Genomic DNA, 22,552 nt, shown 5'->3' on the forward strand with positions numbered 1-22,552 from the left:
GACAGCAACGATATTATATTAACATCTTTAACACCTTGAAAAATGACTTAATTGTGATACAGAGGTGAACAAGAGGTACTTTTAAGTATACTACTAAGTATACTACTGTGTAGAGTATGTTAGTTCCCAAACATACATTATGAATTCAAGCTGCACTATGTAACCTTCCTCTTCTACCCCGGATTTGAACCCGGTTTCCTGCTGATATTTGACCACAATTGAGCCAATAGAGCCTGCCTGCTTGCTTGTTCAGGGGATAAATTGAATCTTTACCTAGGTTCTCTACTCCGTGGCACAACAACAACAACAAACAATAGTCAGAAAACATTCAAACACAGCTTTGTAGAAAACTAACAAACGTCTTTGATGAAATATTTGGATGATTTGACTAACACACATTCCATTATGGAGATTCTTGTCGTTTTGGAATTGAAATAAACAATTATCATAAAAAAATGTGTTAGGGTTTATTGTGTATGAATTAATCCAGTGATATTTACTCCTTTCTTGACTAAATTTAAGATTGAATTTGTGGAAGTAGGCGTTGTACACTAAGACACGTCGTCTGTCCCTCATTTCTATATGAAAATCAAACTTCAGATCATTGTAAGTGATTGCACATTTTGGACACGTTTTCTATAAGCTTTGAAATATGTATCTTTAATTTCAAAAGGGAGACGAGGCTGAAACCTTCAGTACAAAAGGTGGAGTCATACATCATAAATAATAGATAACTGGTCACTGACCACATTGGATCTCAAGATCCATAACTATGACTCCATTTCTCAAAATATAGACCCCTTAACAGACGACGTCATACTGGCTGCACGCAGCCAGTATGCGCGCAACGAAACCCATTATATCAGGTCTCGTTAGGACGCGTCTCACTAGCCAACACACACAAGAGGGGGTTGGGGTGTGCTGAAACCAGTGCACCCCGAAACAGGTTGGGAATTGATTGCGTGAAACAATCACCTGTGCATCCAGGCTCAATGTTAGTAAACAAATAATTGGTCTATACGTATACTCAAAATGACCATATCCACATTTTATTTTAAGAAAAGTGTTTATTTACACAATAAATGTACAGAACACAGCAAAGGAAAGGTGGACTGCATTTGAAAGAAATGAAACAAAATATTTTCAATCAAATAACCCTCTGCTTCTTATTTTTCTTCAAACTGTGCACAACGTACATTAAGTCACTCTGTAGGCCTAGAGGCACAACATCACAAATGTCAGAAATCGTTCAAACAAAAAAAAAGGCACGTAGACGACAACAAAGTCTTGAAACCAGGGGTGGATTCTGTTTGCCCAACATTATAATTCAAAGAAACTAAATAGTTTAAGAAAAAAAGAAAAACCCAAAAGAATAGCCTTATCATTGGCCATGCTAGGAACCCATCTCTGAAGCCAGTGGTTCTCACCCTGTGGGCTGGGAGGGTATTGCAAGAGGGCCCCCCAAATAATTGACAAAAAAACACCATAGGTTTTAATGATAATATTGTCTCTGTTGGGTGGAAACTGTTACTTTTCAGGATTCAAATTCAAAAGTAGCAGATCTACACATGCTTTTGTGCAACAACGCAGTTGTATGATAACGAAAAAACACAAAAAGTTATATGAAGATAAGAGGTTTCTGCCCGACAGCAACGATATTATATTAACATCTTTAACACCTTGAAAAATGACTTAATTGTGATACAGAGGTGAACAAGAGGTACTTTTAAGTATACTACTAAGTATACTACTGTGTAGAGTATGTTAGTTCCCAAACATACATTATGAATTCAAGCTGCACTATGTAACCTTCCTCTTCTACCCCGGATTTGAACCCGGTTTCCTGCTGATATTTGACCACAATTGAGCCAATAGAGCCTGCCTGCTTGCTTGTTCAGGGGATAAATTGAATCTTTACCTAGGTTCTCTACTCCGTGGCACAACAACAACAACAAACAATAGTCAGAAAACATTCAAACACAGCTTTGTAGAAAACTAACAAACGTCTTTGATGAAATATTTGGATGATTTTTCCCATGCTTCATAATAACCATTATGCCCATATATAGCCTTCCATCACTTCTGGTCGTCCCTAATTCGGGGCATGTCATTTTCAAAACATCTTCAAACAACTATTTTTCGCACCACGAGGTATGTAGGGGCTTAATCCATCTAGACCGGGAACTCATCTGTGTCATTTTTAAGATTTCTTTGGCTATTCAAAAATAGCAGATATACAAGCTCACGAGTGCCCCACTATGAGCTTGTTGATCTGCTCTTTTTTGAAAAATCGTGGAAAATCTGTGCAAATCTTTGTATATATTTCATTTTAAAGCGAACAATTTTAACTCAAATCTTTGCTTCTGGAGGATTCTACAAATGTCTTCTAAATCCTAACCGTTTTTTTGCAAAAACTTATGTTGCTATATAATATCAGTGGTTCTCAAACTTTTTCATGTCAAGGGCCCCCAAAATTATATGCATTTGGCCCACGGATCCCCATCTCAAAATATGTTGTTCCAGGGACCCCCAGGAAAAAAATATATATATATATATTCAAAGACTTGCACAAATTTTCAAAAATAGCAGATCTACAAGCTCATATGAGCTTGTATATCTGCTATTTTTCAATAGCCAAACTATTTTAAAAAATGTTAAAGTGGTTACACAGATGCGTTCCCGGTCTTCATGGATTAAGGAACCAGAATGGTCAAAAATCCTAAAAAAAGGATCCCAGAGTAAACGCTGCCAGACTAAACTTAACACGTGTGTTTGTTCCGGATGATCTCCCCGCCCTCCACCTCCACCTGCTCGTAGAGCCACTTCCTGTCGCAGCGGCACTCCACGCCGCACTTGCGCGAGCCGCAGTCGGGGCAGGGGTAGAAGCAGCCCATACAGTCCACGTCCAGGCAGTCACACAGGTCCTTACCGCTGGTGATCAGCTTGCCCTTGCTGTCGTACACTTTGCTCTTGTTCGCCAGGGTCTGTCTGCGACACGCCATGGAAAGAGAGGGGAAAAGAATTGGGGTATAATGCATTTTAATAATAATGTATTTTATTTATAAAGCACATTTTAATAATAATGCATTTTATTTATAAAGCACATTTTAATAATAATGCATTTTAATTATAAAGCACTTTCACATTCTTGTGAATCTCAGAGTACTACGAGGTTTAACCAATTCAATCCGGGAACGCAGCTCTGTCATTTTAGATTTATTTGGCTATTAAAAAATAGCAGATCTACAAGCTCATAGCCACACTATGATTTTTTTTGCAAATATTTGAATATATATATATTTATTTATTTTATTGGAGAATAGCAATTTAACAATACAGATCTCCATAGATTTTTTTCTTTTTTTAAACAAGACATTGACAACAAATTAAAACACAATATCACAAGATAAAAACAAAACGACAGTAAACAATAACACAAAGAAAAAACAGTCAGATAGAAACACAAATATATATTTTTAAAGTGAACATTTGTAACTGTCAAATGTCTTTCTGAAAAACTATTGTTGCTATATCAGTGGTGTACAAACCTTTTCTTGTCAAGAAACCCCAAAATGATATGTTTTGGCCGGCGATCCCCATCAACATATCGTCAGTGTCCAGGACGAACCAGCTAATTCCATTTTCTTTTTTCTTTTTTTTTTTAAAGAATCTTTTTTTTACAAATCAACGCTATTGAACACCCTTTACGTCTGGGATTTTTGGGGAATTTAGACACATTTGAAACCTCTCCCCCAGCAGCAGAGCTATTGTCAGCTGTTCAGACACCTAACTCCACTTCAGCTGGATTTCTGTTCGTACGAAACTCCTAACTCCACTTGCACTGGATTTGGGTAAAGCGGTGATAATATAATGACAAATGCAAGTATCTGATAATATATAAAGTCACTATACCAACTTTGCTGAGGCAGCATTGCTTTGTTTTGAAAATATACGGTTTTCTTCATTTCCTGAAAAGTATATAATTTGTTTTTTCATTTCCTGAAAAATGAGCGTTTTGGAGTTAGCAGGTTGCTGCTGGACAGCAGAGATATGCTGTTCCAGGGTGTGTAAAACACTAATTTATTGAAAAGTATGGACTATTACATTACACAACTACCCTGTAGGGTGAGTAAGTTAACATTTGGGGCTGAAGTTGAACCTCCTAACTCCACTTTTTTTCCATTTCCTGAAAAATGAACATTTTGGAGTTAGCTGGTTCCTGCCGGACAGCACAGATATTTAGTTCATGAGAAAGTTCTAAAAGAACATCTGGAGACAGACAGACAGACTCCCTTTTGAAAAGGAGATAAAAAGCTCTTTCATAGTGTAGGTAGGAGGCTCAAGGTCTCTTCTTAGATAAGGAGAGAAACTGTATGAAACAGCTGCCTGTTATTCACTCTGAACATGGAGAAAGGAATTCATCAGGTGGGGGCAGTGGTGGAAAGTAACTAAGTACATGTACTTAAGTACTGTACTTAATGCTTCATGTTAGCGCGGTTGCCAGGTTTTGTGAGAGAAATAAGCAACCAAGTCTATGAAAACAAGCCCAAAAGAATCGACTAGGCCACATGAACACAATTTGAAAATAGCAGATCTACAATATAGATTCAGAATCAGAATCAGGTTTATTGTCACATCACAGGTTTACAAGGTAAAAAAGTGGGTGAAATTCGTTTTTGTACATCACTCCCATCGCAACGTTAGATTCCGTAGAAAGAAGAGTGGGGAGAGAGAAGAAGAAGAGGGGTAGGGGGCAAGTGGGAAGGAGATCAACAAGAGAACAATAGAAGGCCAAAAACAAGTTATCTACATATTTACAAAGTACCTGAGATAAGAGACAAACTAAGGTGCCTGAGCATAGCAGCAATGTATGTATACTGTGCATGATATACTTATAGACGCTAAGGTGCTTAGAGAGAAAAAGAGCGCAATAATAAAAAAATATAAAAAAGTTTGTGCGTTATACATATATATAGATTTGAGAATCACTGGTTTAAATAATAATTGGCCCAAATAAGCAACTACACTTTAGAAACAAGCCCAAATAAAACCGCAACCACCAATGTTTACAAGCAACTTTACAGACAAACAAGCTCAAAGTCGCTTATAATAAGCGGACATGGCAACACTTTCCCCAACACTTTCCCCCTACCCAAATAGTCTCGCAACTGCCATCTAGTGGATTAATAGGTGTATGACGCCTCAGCGTTATAAAACCAACAGACTTAACATGAAGGACCATGTATGTGCGATAAAGAACGTGCGACATCCCTCACCCCCTCACGCACGTGAAACCCATGTATGACCAAGCCTTAACCCATTAAGACCTGGAATGCATCTGTGTCACTTTAGATTTCTTTGGCTATTTGGCTATATATATATAACAAATAAAAAGTTTCAAGATTTTTGAAAAATATTGAAACTTTTTTTTTTTTTTTTTTTTCAAAAAACTGTTAGGATTTAGAAATCATTCTTAAGAATCGCCTCAGGTCTTAATGGGTTAACAAGGGAAGGGGGAGTCGCGGTGAGTTTCTTTTCTCTCTCGCGGCAGCACAGTAAAACCCTCCGTGCTTAGCAGCCGTGCTGGGATCGATCATATTGGATATACATATTCTGTGACCAGTTGAAAAGGTAAGAAAAACTAAAATGATGGTGAAATTAAATAAACGTGACTTGGAGCCGAAACAAACCAACTACTGCCAATCGATTTCAACACGACGAGGTCATTGGTTGTAGTAACCTAATGAATATGAATGAATTATGGGTAATTTAACGCTGAACATTTAAACAATCCCATCCCAGACACTCACCTGTCATTAGAAGTCTTGCCTCCCCGTCCTCCACCTCGGCCCCCCTGAGGTCAAAAAGGATTTGAAACGTTGAGGTTAAGTTTAGTTCAAAATGGTCTGCAACCTTTATCAAGCACTGAACAAAGTTAATTACAAGATTGAGACACTACCCACTACTAGTTACATCATCTTATCCAGCGACTAGAGTCAGAATGTGTGTGGATGCCACGGTTAAGCCATAGCCCACTCCTCCAAAATCATACTTTATAATTGGATTTTAAAACATCAAGCTGCACTTCAACATCTTGACTTTCAAGCCTAGAGTACTTTGTATTGTTATAATAATCATTCCTGTTGGAAAATGATTAATCAATCATGTTATTATTATTAATAGCTCACCCTGATCCCCCCTCGTTTCTCCCTGCGTTGTCCCGCAGCCTCGCGCGCCTTGTCTTTGTCCGCCTGTGTCCCGAACCGGCTGGGAGGGTTGGCGTCCTTGGGCGCAACCCCTCGTTTCCGGAGTTCAATCTGAGTCTGTCGAAGAGGAGGTAACATGAGCATGAGTTACAGTCAGGACTACACATAGATGCATGGCCAAAAAAACGGAACTCACTATGCAGTGTGTGAGTGCACTGGTTCTTAACCCATTAAGACCTGGAACGCATCCGTGTCACTTTAGATTTCTTTGGCTATTCAAAAATAGCAGATCTACAAGCTCATAGCGCGGCACCGAGTGCCGCGCTATGAGCTTGTAGATCCGCTATTTTTGAAAAATCTTGATTTTTTTTTTTTACTGTTAGGATTTCTTTTCTTTTTTTTTTAGAATCGCCTCAGGTCTTAATGGTTAACCCATTAGGGCCATTCTACTAAATGTATTCTAAATCAGTGGTTCTCAACCTTTTTGTGCGAAAGACCCCCAAAATGATTATGTATTTGGCCGCAGACCCCCCCCATCTGAAAATGTTTTGTGCCAGGGACACCCCCAGAAGAGAAAATTTGTGTAAAAAAAAAATCAAACTCATTCAAATGGATTAATGCGGGGTCTTGGCGGGGTTCATGGGGTAAACAAGTAGCCTTTGGAACCAATGTTTCCAGAGCCATGAGGCCCGTAGGTCAGGAGCCCATCTCCTGTTTCTGTAGCGTGAGGCAGCTTGATACACAAGTACTAATCTCTCAAAGAACAGATTCCGAGCTGTGCTACTGCATCTGTCTGGAGGGCCATTCAGAACATGTGAACGTTGGCCTACAAGTGGGCGGGCCTTGGATCAGTAAGTAAGCCGCGCTTTACCCAATCAAATGAAGTGGGTGGGATTTACATCTGTGCGTTCGCTTTCTAATGTGTTCCCACTGGAAACTCGTGGATCTGATGAATACTTCAAACAAATGTGTTGAAGAGGTTTTAAACGTTCAATATTGTGTAATTGAGCAACTCTCGCAAGTACGCTAGCAAAAAGCTTGTTGACTATAACGTCCATGTTCCAAGGGAGAAATGAAAACATAGGCGCCTCACAGGAAGAGAAGGGCTGAGGGCGGACCAACATCCTGTTATTGTAGTATATTGTACAAGTGTGAAACATAGTTGGAAGGTCCTCCAGACAAGTACAAGTTCCTTGAAGCACAACTTTGGTCTTTCACAACCAAGGTTTATATTTTAGCTTGTAATTAAAAGATGAGTGTTGTTTTTTATTTATTTACTGCTTTCTATAGTTTTAGCAATTTTCACAATATTTTTACAGTGGGCGGGGGCATTCTGTCCGGTGGCTAAATATGTCTTTTTTACACAATAAAAAAGGTCCCATGGTCTTTGATGGCCAGATGTGAGTTATTGGGGGCTAGAAGAGCTACTGTAATTAATAATAAAGAAAACGCCGAGTTATTGTGCAAAAAAATACATATTTAGCCAACGGACAGAATGCCCCCGCCCACTGTAAAAAAAGATCCAGAGAATTGCAAAAACTATAGAAAGCAGGAAATCTTTTATTTACTTTGTTTACAAGCTAAAATATAAACCTTGGTTGTGAAAAACCAAAGTTGTCCTTTAAGTTGGTTTATTGGATAAAAACAGAGCACAGAGCACAGGAGGCCTTGCTGCTACATGTGGTCGGTGGAAGGGGCCGGAGCAAGAGGCTTCACATGTGTGTCTATGCACTTGCATACGTTGCCTTTGTGTGTGTTGGATGTGCATGGAGCTAGGTGTGCGTGCTAGAGTACATCTCGTGTGTGTGTGTGTGTGTGTGTGTGTGTGTGTGTGTGTGTGTGTGTGTGTGTGTGTGTGTGTGTGTGTGTGTGTGTGTGTGTGTGTGTGTTAAGCAATGATATAGGAGGGTTTGGATGAACTCCAGATGTTTGTAAGGGAGTGTGAGCCAGCCATTAATTGTACCTGTCACAATGTTCTACCCTGGCTGGAATGTACTTCATGTACTTCATGGCCTGTATTGCTCCAGACAGTGTGTGTGTGTGTGTGTGTACTAATATGCAACAACATAATACTATGATGATGTATTGTCAGATACCTTATTATTAACATTGTTCTGTTCCCACAACGTGTTGTATACACAACAGTATGTTAACGAAGGTAAACAGACAGGAAGGATACTTTTCAGGAAGAGTGGAAAGTATGTGTAAGGGTGGAAAATAAAATCAATTCATAGATTAATCGCGATTCTGATATGGACGATTATGAATCGATTCATAAATGTCAAAAATGTATTATAAAAATAAAAAATATAATATACTTTTTTTATTTTTTATTTTTTATTAAATTAATCGCAATGCATCGCAAATCGCAATAATCGCAATAGAATCAAATCGTAGCACTCTGAATCGGATCGTCAGGTACCTAGCGATTTTCCGCCCCTATGTAAACCTGTGGCAAAGAGAAAACAAAAAAGACAGATAACTCATAGCTTTCATGGAAAAATCACAGCATGAATTTAAGCTAGCAAATAAGTGCTAATATGAAATATAAACACAATAACATGACATGCTGGTCATACATTAACATGTAAAGTTGCCATTTAGCGTCATCATTTTTAACCAATATGAATTATCCATATGAATTTGCATATAAACAAATCAAAACTGTAAATAGAAAATTAATTATGTTCAAACTTACAGCCATTGCTTTCGAGTGTGAAAAAAGGTAAAGACACAAAAAACACGTTCACCATGTGCTTGTCTTGTTCTCTAATGGAGTCTACTCCGTTATGGAGCTTCTTCTTCCCATAATGCATTGCTAACACACTGCCGACGTCTCAGGATAAGGGTTGGCCTTTCTTAGCATATCAAAATAAAAGCATGTCATCCATTTATTCTGACATGAACTAAAACATGAACTCAAACTGAGGGCAGAACACTCCCCCACAAGGATTCCCATGAGGAAAAGCGCTGGAACCGCTCAGATGCGAGTTCCCTGGCTTCGACATGGGTAGCGAGAGCAGTTACTTGTGGTTTGACTTCCACATCCACTTCAGGGTCTATTAGTTCAAAGGGCTTGTGCACTTCAGTCTCTGGAGGCTTGTGAGGGTCAGATCCCTTGAACCACATAGTATCCATGAGCTGCAATGCAGGTACAGACCTGGTGTTCTGAAGGGATATAGTGCCACTGCGTATACGATGCACACGATTATGCACATACACAAAGAAACATTTGGTGTCATTGCAGATGCACCCTAGGACCACCTTGCTGTCACAATAGAACTTAACAGCATCTGGCTTGTGGTCCAGTTCATCCAAGATGAGATCCGCCATCTCGACTGCCAGGACAGCTCCACATAGCTCAAGGCGGGGCATTGTAGGCTCTGGCTGTGGTGATAGGTTTGCTTTTCCAAGCACGAATCCAACTTCACAATGACCCTCTTCAGTGACAGATCGTAAATAAGTCAAAGAAGAAGATCGTAAAGGAAAGCTACACAGTTCTGTGTATGTGGATCTTGAGAGGGACATTGGTACAATGTACATAGCAGCGGGGTACTTGAGAGGCTGCACAGCTCTTGCAGTGATGATTTCCACGCTTGCCATGTGGGCATTTTATCATCCGGAAGAAGGGTATCCCAATCCTGGACTCCACTGTCACTGGTGCTGCGAGTCCCAAGGGGTCAAAGATGCCATTGATGACAGAAAGCAACCCCCGGCGGGTTTAAGGCTCGTCAGTCACGGCTACTTTGAAGGTGAAGGTATCTGTGCTTATGTCCCAGACTCCCAGCACAAACCCAGACTCCTTTGGGCAGGCAGAGTTTCATCTTCAAGACCCAAGTCTTTGATGTTTGAGGCCAGTTCTTCAGGTTCGAAGGCTTGCATCACGGTAATGCTGTTTGATGCGATTTTGTGCAGTTTCAGGTTCGACTCTGCAAGTAATGCACAAGTACGCTTCATTAGGTCTATAGCTGCGGACTCTGTTGGAAGCGATATGAGACCATCATCTACAAAAATGCCTCTCAACGAACTGCTGTGTGTCGGCTCCGTGCTTGGGTTCACCTTTCTGGGCAGCTCTCTGCAGACCATAAATAGCTACCGCCGGGGACGGGCTATTGCCGAAAACATGTACCCGCATGCGGTACTCTTCTACCTCCCTGGACAGGTCATTATCCTTATGCCATAGGAATTTCAAGTAGTCCCGGTGCTCGTGTCTCACCAGGAATCCGTACAACATTTGACGAATGTCAGCAGTGACTGCGATGAGCTCCTTCCTGAACCGCACACACACCGAGTAGAGTGTTATTTAGATCAGGACCTGTCGGCAGCACTGAGTTGAGGGAGACACCATGCTGTTGGGCGCTTGAGTCAAACATAATGCGTATCTGTCCCGGCTTCTGGGGATGGTACACGCCGAAAATGGGCAAGTACCAGCATTCGCGCTCCTCATGGACAGGTGGTGCCTTCTCTGCATGCTTGTTTTCAAACAGCTTCTCCATAAAAAGGAGGAAAACTGCTCCTTCATCTCAGGGTTTTTGTTTAGAGTGCATCTTAAGGAACTGAGGCGGGACAACGCTTGCTCTCTGTTGTTTGGGAGCAGGGGACGAGATGACCTGAATGGCAATGGAACCACCCAATTGTTCAGTTCATCCTGATGAACCTCTTGCTCCATAATCTTTAAGGTGGTTTCATCTTCGAAGGACATGGCATAGTGGTTGTTGCATAAATTAGTTCTATTATCAATTTATTTTTCATTCCACAAGGGGCGCCCTAACACAGCTTTGGAATGAGCAATCGTCACTCAGAGAAGAAGTAGTCGGATGTGACGTCATTCCAAAAAAACAGACATCCATCCACCCTGACTATGGGATTTTTAGAAAAACACTCCTAACTCAGTTTCTTTTTTTTGCATAGAAAACCACCCGTTTTCAACGGGCCATAGCCCCAAAATGGCCGATCGCGGTTGGAATGTTATTGTCCCAGTGGATACACGGACCCCTCCGCCTAGCCACGGGGACTTTTTTTTGTTGTACAAAACGTGGCTTCCACGGCGTTTCAACAATCGTCTATTTAAGGTAATTACGCTTAGCCTGACACTCAGCCTGAATTTTCCTTTCGTTTCACTCCATTATTCAGTCTGAAAGCCCTCTCAGTGCAGCCGATTTCTGAGATGGGGCGTGGCCAAAGTGGGACTCTTTGGCGATTGGTTCATACTGAATTATCCCGATCCCAATTCGTCGTACAGATTTTCAACCGAGAAACACCCGCCTTCGACAGCATCACCAGACCCTGAATGCGAGGCAAACGATTCAGGGGGTGGAGCCAGGCTAAATTACACTGGCAAGGGAATAAAAAACGATGGTAATGTGTTAACACTGATGTTGTTAGGACCAGGAGAAAGGAGAGATGGACGTCCATTCTGCAGGACATGGGTTCTGAAGACATATAGAGTCGGCTTGTGGGCATTGTCGATGCACACCTCACCAACAATTACCCGGCCCAAGTCTAGGCGCTGAGCAAAAGGTGAATCATGGGGCCCATTGACTTGCTGTCTAACCTTGTCCACCCGTATCCTGTCTCTCCCCAACAGGATCATCATCTGAGATTCCGGATCTAACTTGGGGATGCATGGAGCAATGTACTTTAAGTGGTCATGTGCAAGAGCCATGTCTGGTGTTGGTATTTCCGATTTATCTGTCATGATTTCATTGCACTCGATTAGAGGTGGGAGATCCAGGCATTCGCCTCCGTGTACTGCTTTGATTTGAAAGCCTGCCGCTTTCCTTCCAGTCATCTCTGTTGTGCCAGCACACGTCCATATCAGATATGGCCATCGATCCCAAATAGGTGAAAAAACTCAAGAGTGAGCCAGCGAGCGGTTGCTCTGATCGTCAAGTATGATGTATAACCTTGACGGAGCGCTCTGGTTGGCCTTTAGGGAAGACCCGCGCTAAGCACACCTTTGAACAGGACCGAGCAGGGCGGCCTTTAGCACAGACCTTGGTGCACTGTGACATCACCTCAAGTTGAGAGCCATCTTGAGATTTTGCATCCGCTTCTGGTGTGGGCGATGCAGAATAAGGCTGAAGCTGGGAGGTGCTAGGATGCATAGCAGCAGTATCTGTCACTCTCACATTCATTACATTTCAGCATCGCCTGACAATCCTTAGCCAGGTGGTTTGAAGAGTAGCACTTAAAGCAGCGCTTGTGTTCCTTCAGGATGTTCTTCCGTTCTTGCAATGGTTTCAATCTAAAGGCTCTACATTTGGCCAGAGGATGTGGCTTGTTGTGCACAGGGCAGTATCGAGCAGGATCACTGCCTTTCTTCCGACTCTCTGCTGCAAGAAAGAAAGATCGTGATCTCGATTCAGACACCTATGCGATCTCATTTCTAAATTATGGCTATTTATTTTTATTTTTATTTTGCTTCTGAACAATACCAACTTGCAATGTCAATCATACTTAAACGATGTAAAGCAAAAATACGCATTTTGAGTGGGAATGCAACGAGATATTTGTCTTTCTTTAGACAGAGCGCTCCGTCTCCCCCTCTCCCAAGTCCCACATACACACACACACACACACACACGTCAGCTCCGGTGAAAACAGCTAATCTACAAGCTCACAACGGCTGCATGCATCCCATGCGCGATTATAGCCTATATGTTTGTTGTTGATTTTCCTCTGAAGGCAACGTTGCATTCAACTGTCTGTGATGCGAACGGCGTTTTCCTATCGCCTCGCAGTAGCGGGGGTCGGGGGGCCGGGTGGGGAGAGAGCCTGGCGCAGTCAGCGCACAGAAGTCAAGGCATAGACACAGATCCGTTAGCTACATGCTAACGCAATAGTGCCTTTGAGGGACAAAGTGAGGGGCTGAGAGTCATAAAGTCATTAAGTCATAAAACGTCGGCCAGTTTTCACAGCGGAGAATCTACTAATCATCTGTGATTTACAACAGCCGTTCTACTGAGCGTTACGTTCTACACGCTCATCACAATAGACATCACGTCTCACCTCTCCCGAGTCACCTGTACACTGTGTTAATTTAACTCTGAGTGCTCTTCTCAGCTGTGATGACATGCCTGTCTAAGACAAGTCCCTAAGTATTATTCCTAAAACTGTACATCTGTAGGCTATTTTTATTTAATTATTGTTCATTTTATTTTCTTGCTTAATATTTTCTTTTCTTCACTATATCATGTATAAGTAGAACAATCTGTGGTACAAGATCCAACAACATTTTGCTGCTTGTATCTTTATGAGTCAGTAATAAATAAAGCTTCTTGAATCTTGAATTCAGCACAATTCTTATGTTAATTCACTGCAGAAGGATTTATGTTTTGTACCACAATAGGTAGGCTATAGTCCTATACCATTTACTTATTTTTAATTTAATGTTAAGACATTTATGCTTGAATGACAGTGATTAGGCCATAACATGTGACAGCACTTTATAAATACAAAATTGTCATAATGAGGTATGCCATTTTTTATCGTGCAGCCCCATAATTCGCAAGTAGAAAGTAAAAAAAAAGTGTTAAATCGAACGGTAATTAAAATAAATACATATTTTCATTGAAACAATGAGAATCGTGTGAGAATCGTGATCTCAATTCTTATGGAGGAAAATCGTAATTCACATTTGAGCAAGAATCGTGCAGCACTAAGGCGTAGCATAGCATTCTTGAAGTCGCTGCCAAAACAGATGGAGGGCAGCTTGGGGATTGGCGACATATACAGAACGGATCCTTTTAACATGCTCTGATGACTCTTTACCGAGCCACTTTACTAGGAGGTCCAACTCTTCACTATACGTGAGGCCTAAGCCCTGTGTTGCATTTAGGAATGAGGACTCCCATGCTCTATAAGTTTTCTGGTGTATCATCACATTTTGAGAGACCAGTATAGTCACTAACTCTCTACGTGCTAGGAATTTGGCGAAATCTTCCATTTGTACTGTAAGGGGTTGGCTGCTGGCGAAGTACGCTGATCGCACTGTCTAGGACGGGGGTCTTCAACGTTTTCAGCCCAAGGACCCCCTCTCCGAGAGACAGATGTGGCAGGGACCCCCACTATATATTGCATAAAAGTGTGTTGCAGAGTAAAGCTTTTCATAGACGTTGTATTCATGTTACTGTGTATTTTCAGACATTTAACCACTTAAACCGTCAATACTTGGTAAACTTTCACTCTGTACTTAGTTTGCTCTTTTTCCCCCCTCTCTTTGCTGAAAATAGCAGATCTACAAGCTCACAACGCCTCGCAGCGCGAGGCGTTGTGAGCTTGTAGATCGGCTATTTTTGGCTAAAGTTGTCCTTAGAATAGGGATGCTAGGGTTTAAGTTCAAACGCAAAAAAACTAAGTTCCTATCACACAATGATTTGGTGGACCCCCTGTAGTACCTCTGAGGACCCCCTAGGGGTCCCGGACCCCCTGTTGAAGACCCCTGGTTTAGGAGTATACTGATCATATTGCCGAGGAGCAGGCCGATCATATTGTCGGGGGGGGTAGGCTGATCATATTGTCTGTGCGGGCTTGCTGATGGCCTTGGGGTAAATTTGTGATCAATTGCCTGAGCACGCTCGTAAAGTGAGGGTTTGTAAGGGGGTGTGGGGATTTTTTCTTTGTGTCCCGGGGTGAAATCTGTAGTGTGGGATTTTTATCATGATGATGTAAATTTTCCTTGTGCAGTGGCAAAGCAGAATCTTGAGTACGGGCTGTGTTTGACGTTTCACATACTCCTCTGTTCTATTTGGCTAGTTGCGGACACTGCATCTTGCACTGTGCACATCTTCACCCACCACGCCTGCAGCTTTTACTTGAGCAGCTGCTGCCTCTCCTTCAACTTCCAAAACCTCAAAGTCTGCATCTAGTGCAGCTTTTTGTAGGTCTAGTTTAGCCTTTTGCTTTTTTTATTTCCTGCTGTTGTTTAACATGGGCAATCTTGGTATGCACTGCTTCAGCTGAGGCTCTGGCGGCTGCCTCGATAACAGAGGCCTTAGAAGAGGAAGAGCGTTTAGAGGAGGCCACTTTTGATCTCGTCTTGACTGAAGCCTTTGTTTGGATGAACTCTTGCTATTTTCTGATTCAGCCTTCTCATCTTTAGCACTGGTTTTAGGTTCAGGCTCAATGGCTGTGTCATTGTATTTTCTTTACACCCACTTATAGTCTGTCTTTTTACTGTTCTGTTCCCACAACGTGTTGTATACACAACAGTAAGTTAACGAAGGTAAACAGACAGCCAAACTCGTTTTTCACAAGCCAGGATGCGAGCGCCTTTGCTCCTTTTAATACAATCTTCAGAGTGAAAAGTATGTGTAAAACTGTGGCAAAGACAAAACAATTGAACAACAAATGAATTTGCATATAAAACAAATCAAAACTGTAAAAAAAAAACTACAGCCATTGCTTTCGAGGGTGTGAAAAAAAGGTTCCCAGATTGCACAAGTGCAAGTACACCCCCTGGACATGACGCTAGTATGTCACAGTACAGGGACTTACCCCGAATCCAACCCTTGATGCCGAATGCCAAGCTGTAGGGGTGTCACGATTCACTTACCTCACGATTCGATTCAAAATCGATTCCTAGGGTGCCGATTCGATTAAAATTGCGATTCTGCGATTAATTGATATTCGATTTGATTCTGCGATTTATTGCGATTTTCTAGGGTGCCGATTCGATCAAAATTGCGATTCTGCGATTTATTGCGATTTTCTAGGGTGCCGATTCGATTAAAATTGCGATTCTGCGATTAATTGATATTCGATTCTGCGATTTATTGCGTTTTTCTACCCCAAATCACTTCAATGCAGCCAGATCATGTCAGGCAGTCTTTCTGACATTGATTTCAGAGAAATTGCCAGTGAAAAAGGTACTAACTTATAAAAAAAAAAAAAAAAAAAAAAATGTTTTTTTTTTTCTTTTTCAAAAAAATCGATTTTTATATTTTGATTCGATTTTTAAAATCGTGGCATTAAGAATCGCGATTTATTCATGAATCGATTTTTTTTGACAGGCCTACCAAGCAGGGAGGCCATTGGGTACTATTTTTTATAGTCATAGAGAAGCACAGATACCATTTTTTCGATTCCGATAACTTGCGTATTGGTTGATACAGAGTAAAAAAAAAAAGAAATGAGACAAGTTTGAGAAACACTGCTCTACAGGGTTCCCACAATTTTTTAACAATGAATTTTCAAAACTTTTCCATAATTTTTCCAAAGTATTTTACCCCATTTCCAGGACTATAGAAATCATACAGTGCAATAATGAGACTCTTAAACCAGTGTGCCATCAATGCCCCCAAGACAGACTCGAACGAAGGCGTCACGTGACAAAAAGAACAGATCTACAAGCTAACAACGTATCAAGTAACACTGCATTTTTTTACCCATCTTTCACGTAATGTTAGACAAAAACAATGTATTTCGTTGCTGTCGGGACAGAAACCTCTCATCTCCGTACAGTCCATAGTTTAACTTTTTGTGTTTTTTTTCCCGTAAATCATACAGCGTCACACAAAAGCATCAAAAGTAGCAGATCTATAAGCTCGAAACGCGGCGCGAAGCGACGCGTTTCGAGCTTGTAGATCTGCTACTTTTGCCATTTTAGAATTTGAATCCTGGACATATGAGGTTATCACCCGACAGACACGATAGCCAAAGATTTTCCAAAACATTTGATTAATTTCAAACCTTCTCCAGGCCTGGAAAACTATGTTTTTTATCATTTCAAAATATTTCCAGGAATTTCAGGACCCTGGCTCTAGTGTCAGTGTGTGTGAGAGACGCAACGAACCTTTGATGAATCATTCCAGGAGAATATAGTGGGCACCGCGTCCTCCTTCAGGAACTGTTTCCCGTTGTAGTCCCTGAAGCAGTCGGAGCGGAAGTGCTCGGAGCACAGGCAGGTGTTGGTGGTCGGCACCAGGTTCTTCATCCCCAGACTCTGAACCCATTGGTTGGCTAGCTGAGGTTTGCTCAGAGGGAACCTGGGTGGGGGGAGAGAGAGAAGAACCAGCAACCAGAGTTAACTCACATGAGGTTTGTTGTACCGTAACCCACGATTGGTTCTCAAAGCGGGGACCCTGAAAACAACCGCTTTATCCATCATCTTATATGTCGGCTATTCAAAAATAGCAGATGTAGCCACGCTGCAAGCTTGTACATCAAGTGTACAAGTGTAAAATAATGCTTTTTAGCTCAAATCTAAAAAGGGCACAGTTCCAGGTCGTAATGGGTTAACATAAATCTTCTCTTCTGGGGGTCCCTGGCACAAAACATTTTCAGATGGGGGTCCGCTGACAAATACATATCAATTTTGGGGGTCCTTGACAAGAAAAGGTTTGAGAACGAAGCACTGCTGTAACCACTTTAATTTCACTCATTCAATTCACTTGCGTCATTTTATATTATTTTATAAAGATTTTAAGTTTTTCAGATTTTTTTTTAGAATCCATTTTTTTTTTCCACCAGTGACAGAAAGTTACACTGTTGTCATAAAATGACAACATAGTGGATGTTGGTGACACCAGAGCCAGTCAATGGAAGGAGTTGCAACATAAACGTTATGGATAGTTGGGACACCTTCTTTGATTGATTGAATACTTTATTACCAGTTTGCAAAAAGTCCTGATTGAGGGCTTGTTACCATTGTGGTCCTATATGTATTCAATTCATCAAGACATAAAGAAATACAATACACAAGAAATCATCAATACTAGGAAAAGGAAAAGTATATTAACAGAAAAACAGTGATGGGTCATTTCTTTTGGCAAGACAGAACAGTGGTTCTCAAACTTTTTTGTGTCAAGGATCCCCAAAATGTATTTGGCCGCGGACCCCCATATGAAAATGTTTCGTGCCAGGGACCCCCAGAGAAGATTTATGTTTAAAAAACATAATTAATAAAGTAAAAATTTCCCCATTAGAAAAAAGAAAAAGAAAAGTGTGTGTAAAACTGTGGCAAAGAGAAAACAATTGAACAACAAATGAATAATTTGCATATTAACAAATCAAAACTGTACATAGAAAGTGAATCATGTTCAAACTCACAGCCATTGCTTTCGAGGGTGTGAAAAAAGGTAAAGGTACAAAAAACATGCTCACGATGTGCTGGTCTGCTTGTTCTCTAATGGAGTGAAGTCTACTGAGTTATGGAACTTCTTCTTCCCATAATGCATTGCTAACACTGCTGACATTTCAGAATAGGGGTTTGCCATTCTTAGTATATCAAAATAAAAGCATGTCATCCATTTACTACAAGCAAGCAATGTATAGCCTACAGAGATTCTAACATGAACTAAAACAGGGCTCTTCAACAGGGGGTCCGGGACCCCTAGGGGGTCCTCAGAGTTACTACAGGGGGTCCGCCAAATCTTTGTGTGATATGATTTTTCTTTTTTACCTTAACCACTTGAAACCTAGTATCCCTTTTCTGAGGAGAACTTTAGCCAAAAATAGCAGATCTACAAGCTCACAACGCCTCGTGCTGCGAGGCGTTGTGGGCTTGTAGATCGGCTATTTTTGGCGAAGAGGTATTGGTGTCGAGGGAAAAATGAGAAGCAAAAGTTATAGAGGGGGGTCCCGGCTTCATCTCTCTCTCTCAGCTAGGGGGTCCTTGGCCTGAAAACGTTGAAGACCCCTGAACTAAAACATGAACTCAAACTGAGGGCAGAACACCTTCAAAACTGCCCTAAAGATACACCTTCAGGAGGCTGCAATTCGAAAATGGCCCCTGTCTAAGTCTTAACCTACCCCCCCCTACCCCCTATTTCTTTTTTTCTCTTGTACATTTCTTTTCACTCTTCATACCAGTAACCTGTAAGCTGATTGTATGACATTCTGTATAGTAGTGTGTATATCTGTCTGTCTCTTATATGTCATCATGATTTGTGTGCGTGGGGATCTCATCTTAAACAAGCTCAGTGTTTAATGAGTCTTCCAGTTTATTAGACCTTGTATTGTGAATTTGTTGTACTTCCATGTACTTATGTTCATGAGAACATAAGTCTTACTAAATAAAGTACATCAATCATAACAATCAATCAATCAACAAACATTCTATTCGGCGGTCCCCCCAGGGTCAAATTCAAAGGAAAAAAACAGCAGAGAGCGCTGTTTTTTCCTCTTTTTTTTGACGATGGGTTCCCGGATTGCACAAGTGCAAGTACACCCCCTGGTCTGGACATGACGCTAGTATGTCACAGTGCAGGGAGGGACTTACCCCCCCAATCCAACCCTTACCAAATGCCAGTAGAACAGGGGTCTTCAACGTTTTCAGCCCAAGGACCCCCTGGCTGAGAGAGAGATGATGCAGGGACCCCCCTCTATATTGTAGAAAATTGTGTTTCAGATTAAACTTTTTTCATCTTTTTTCCTTCTACACCTATACCTCTTTGCCAAAAATAGACGATCTACAAGCTCACCGCGAGGCGTTGTGAGCTTGTGGATCTACTATTTTTGGCAAAAGTTCTCCTCAGAAAAGGGATGCTAGGGTCAATTATTTTTAATCATATCATACAAAGATTTGGCGGACCCCCTGTAGTAACTCTGAGGGCCCCTTAGGGATCCCGGACCCCCTGTTGAAGACCCCTGCAGTAGAATCAATAGCAGTAGAATGACTTTGACCCCATGTTTGGGCCGAATCTGGACACCTTCTCAGTGTACTGGCGGCTAAGGTTACCTTACAGATCGGCTAAAATAAAGTTGAATTCATTCAAATAAGTCCCCGGATTGTAGCTTTAAGCCTTTAGATGCAGTGGTGTTCATGGTCCATGTTGTTAGCCTTAGATCAAGACTCTCGTATATTTTATCGATTTTTCTATCTACGAGTCTTAGCGACACCCCTCCCCAGATTACCCTGGAATGTCACCAGTAAAGCCTGTACATCTCCAATCATGTACAAAATGCAAAATATAAGGTGCTTACCCGCTTGCCCCAAATGTTAACTAGGTGTCCGGAGTATTTGTGCAATGTATTAGTCCATATTATTCAATAAAGAAGTGTTTTAATCCCGTTTGTGGCCAATGTTGTCGGAAGTTCCCAATGGGTAGTAGTGACGGGGCGCATCAGGTGAAAGTCGGAATTACACTCAATATAAACAGAAAACAAACGAGGGAGAGAAATGGCGTTCGGCCACAGACGAAATTAAAACACTTATTTATTGAAAAATATGGATTAATATATTGAACAAACACTCCGGACACCTAGTTAACATTTGGGATAAGCGGGTATGAACCTTATATTGTGCATTTGTACATGTTTGGAGAAATACCGGCTTTGCTGCTGACATTCCAGGGCAATCTGGAGGGGTGGTTTATATCTTATGTTATATCTGGTAGATATAAAAATGTCAAAATCAATCAAATACATCTACGAGTCTTGATCAAAGGCTAGGTCCATGTATCTATCTCACATAAACTATATAAGTCTCCAGATCAACTCTTACCTGTAGAATCTGATCTCAGAACCCTTGACGAACTTGTTAGAACATCCATAAGCTGCACAGATCACAGGCATTATGGTGAGCTTTAGATACTGTTATACTTCTCTAAATAGTGTTTTAACAACAAAAAAGAAAACAGAATGACTGAGAGGGAAGAGAAATAAGAGACAGTAAAGTATGGAGGTTTGTTGTTTTCCTCTGGAGCTTCTGCAGTAGCATTACAGCAGCTGTAGTTTCCGGTGGTGATACTGACGACACTGCCCTCCAGCGGCACCTGATGCCCAATGGCCAAGATTTTAGATTTAGGTTATGATGTGCCAATAACTCTGTGGTTGTCAGTTTTTCATTTCAAGGACCCCCTATAACTCTGATAGTGCACGCATGGAACTAAATGGGCCCTCATAGATTATTATGTAACTTAGTTACAGACCCTTACGGGTCCATTTGGTTTCATTCGTACTCTCTCAGAGTTATGGGCGGGTCCATGGCCTAATTAATACCTGAGGGGTCCTTGAAATTAAAAAGTTTGACAACCACTGTTCTAAGCCATTAATCACATGGTGGGCCAGAACATAATCAATGGCTAACTTAAGAAGTGGAACTTGCAACAGTCAGACCACCTTATACAATAACCATGATGTTATTAAAGTTAATAAATAAAGATTTGCGTGGTGTAACTGCATACTGACAGAACTGTGTGTGTTATCAAATGTTATTGGTTCTGCCTTTGTACCTTTATAATAAATAACACTGGGGGGCATGTACTCAACTGTGTTGTCTCATGATTACAGGTTTACAGGTAGACAAAAATGGGTGACATTCTTTGTTGTACAACCTCAAGCAAGCTGGTTGTGCAAAAAAAAGAACATTAACATTAAGTTTGTCACCCACAATAACTATTTAGTATGTGTATTATAGGCTACACAGAATGCCCAAACCTACACACAGCTTCCATTATAACCACTTTATTAAATTGGGTATTATAGTCATTATACTGTAGGTGAACATAAAATACATGTGTTTTTTATTAATATTTTTTAAGTATGACATAGGGCTTAAGTGTTTCAACTTTTGTATTAGGCCGTAGTAAATAAAAATAAACGTCTTATACAGAATGTTAGTGATATAAGAGAGTTATGTCTTAAGTTGCCGTTATGAATAAAGTAGTATACCCAAGACCAACAAGCTCACAACACGTCACTTTCGTAACACGTTTTCGACACCGCCGCGCGACGAAGGCTTGAGCCGGAAGCACTGAAGAAGAAGAAGTCAACAGTTTCCAGTCTTTGGCCTTGTTTTTCTGTAAAGTTGCTTGTGAATATTAAATATTGGTAGTTGTAAATGTAACACAGTGAATGTTAGACTATGCCACCCTTTAGTTTGGCTGAGTTAAAGGAACTCAATAAACACCTTATAACAGGGGTCTTCAACGTTTTCAGGCCAAGGACCCCCTAGCTGAGAGAGCGATGAAGCAGGGACCCCCTCTAGATTGTATAAAATTGTGTTTCAGATTAAACTTTTTTTGTTTACTTGGTCTGTTCTTTTTTGTCCCATCTACACCTATACCTCTTTGCCAAAAATAGCAGATCTACAAGCTCACAACGCCTCGCAGACCAAGTAAACAAAAAAAGTTTAATCTGAAACACAAAAGTTCTCCTCAGAAAAAGGGATGCTATAGGGTTAAGGTAAAAAAAAAATCGTATCACACAAAAATTTGTGTGATACCCCTAGGGGTCCCGGACCCCCTGTTGAAGACCCCTGCCTTATAAGGTTTCCCCAATCAGGCTGTCAAATAAATGACACACAGTGTATAAAAATCATAGTACAACGGGTACTGATCTTTAGTACAAAATAGATTTAGGTTAGAAGAGCAATAGATAGACTGAATTATATAGACTGGCAG

The 22,552-nt window shown here is 41.0% G+C and overlaps 1 protein-coding gene across 2 annotated transcripts; it reads right to left on the reverse strand.

Annotated features, from left to right (window-relative positions):
- Nucleotides 1-1,047: 1,047 nt before the first annotated feature.
- LOC311048283 (uncharacterized protein) lies at nt 1,048-20,856 on the reverse strand. 2 transcript variants are annotated; one of them, XM_084061446.1, is made up of 5 exons: nt 20,653-20,856; nt 17,002-17,194; nt 6,189-6,323; nt 5,811-5,854; nt 1,048-2,988 (listed from the first exon to the last, which is right to left on the reverse strand). In XM_084061446.1, the coding sequence occupies exons 1-5, from the start codon at nt 20,721-20,723 to the stop codon at nt 2,760-2,762; spliced, it is 672 nt and encodes a 223-aa protein (XP_083917572.1). In that variant the 5' UTR covers nt 20,724-20,856; the 3' UTR covers nt 1,048-2,759. The 2 variants fall into 2 exon arrangements, with proteins under 2 accessions (XP_083917572.1, XP_083917573.1); XM_084061447.1 differs by lacking the exon at nt 20,653-20,856 and adding an exon at nt 18,258-18,351.
- Between the last annotated feature and the right edge of the window lie 1,696 nt (nt 20,857-22,552).

The sequence above is a fragment of the Gymnoscopelus microlampas genome, assembly GCF_963454915.1.
Source record: "Gymnoscopelus microlampas genome assembly, chromosome: 1".
Taxonomy (NCBI): Eukaryota; Metazoa; Chordata; class Actinopteri; order Myctophiformes; family Myctophidae; genus Gymnoscopelus; species Gymnoscopelus microlampas.

Excerpts from the sequence above, each read along its gene's own strand:
- LOC311048283 (XM_084061446.1), bottom strand. The coding sequence starts at position 20,723 with ATGCCTGTGATCTGTGCAGCTTATGGATGTTCTAACAAGTTCGTCAAG. Across the intron at positions 5,855-6,188 it reads AGAAACGAGGGGGGATCAGG|GGGGGCCGAGGTGGAGGACG; the intron begins GTGAGCTATTAA and ends TTTTGACCTCAG. Across the intron at positions 2,989-5,810 it reads GGCAAGACTTCTAATGACAG|ACAGACCCTGGCGAACAAGA; the intron begins GTGAGTGTCTGG and ends GGCGTGTCGCAG.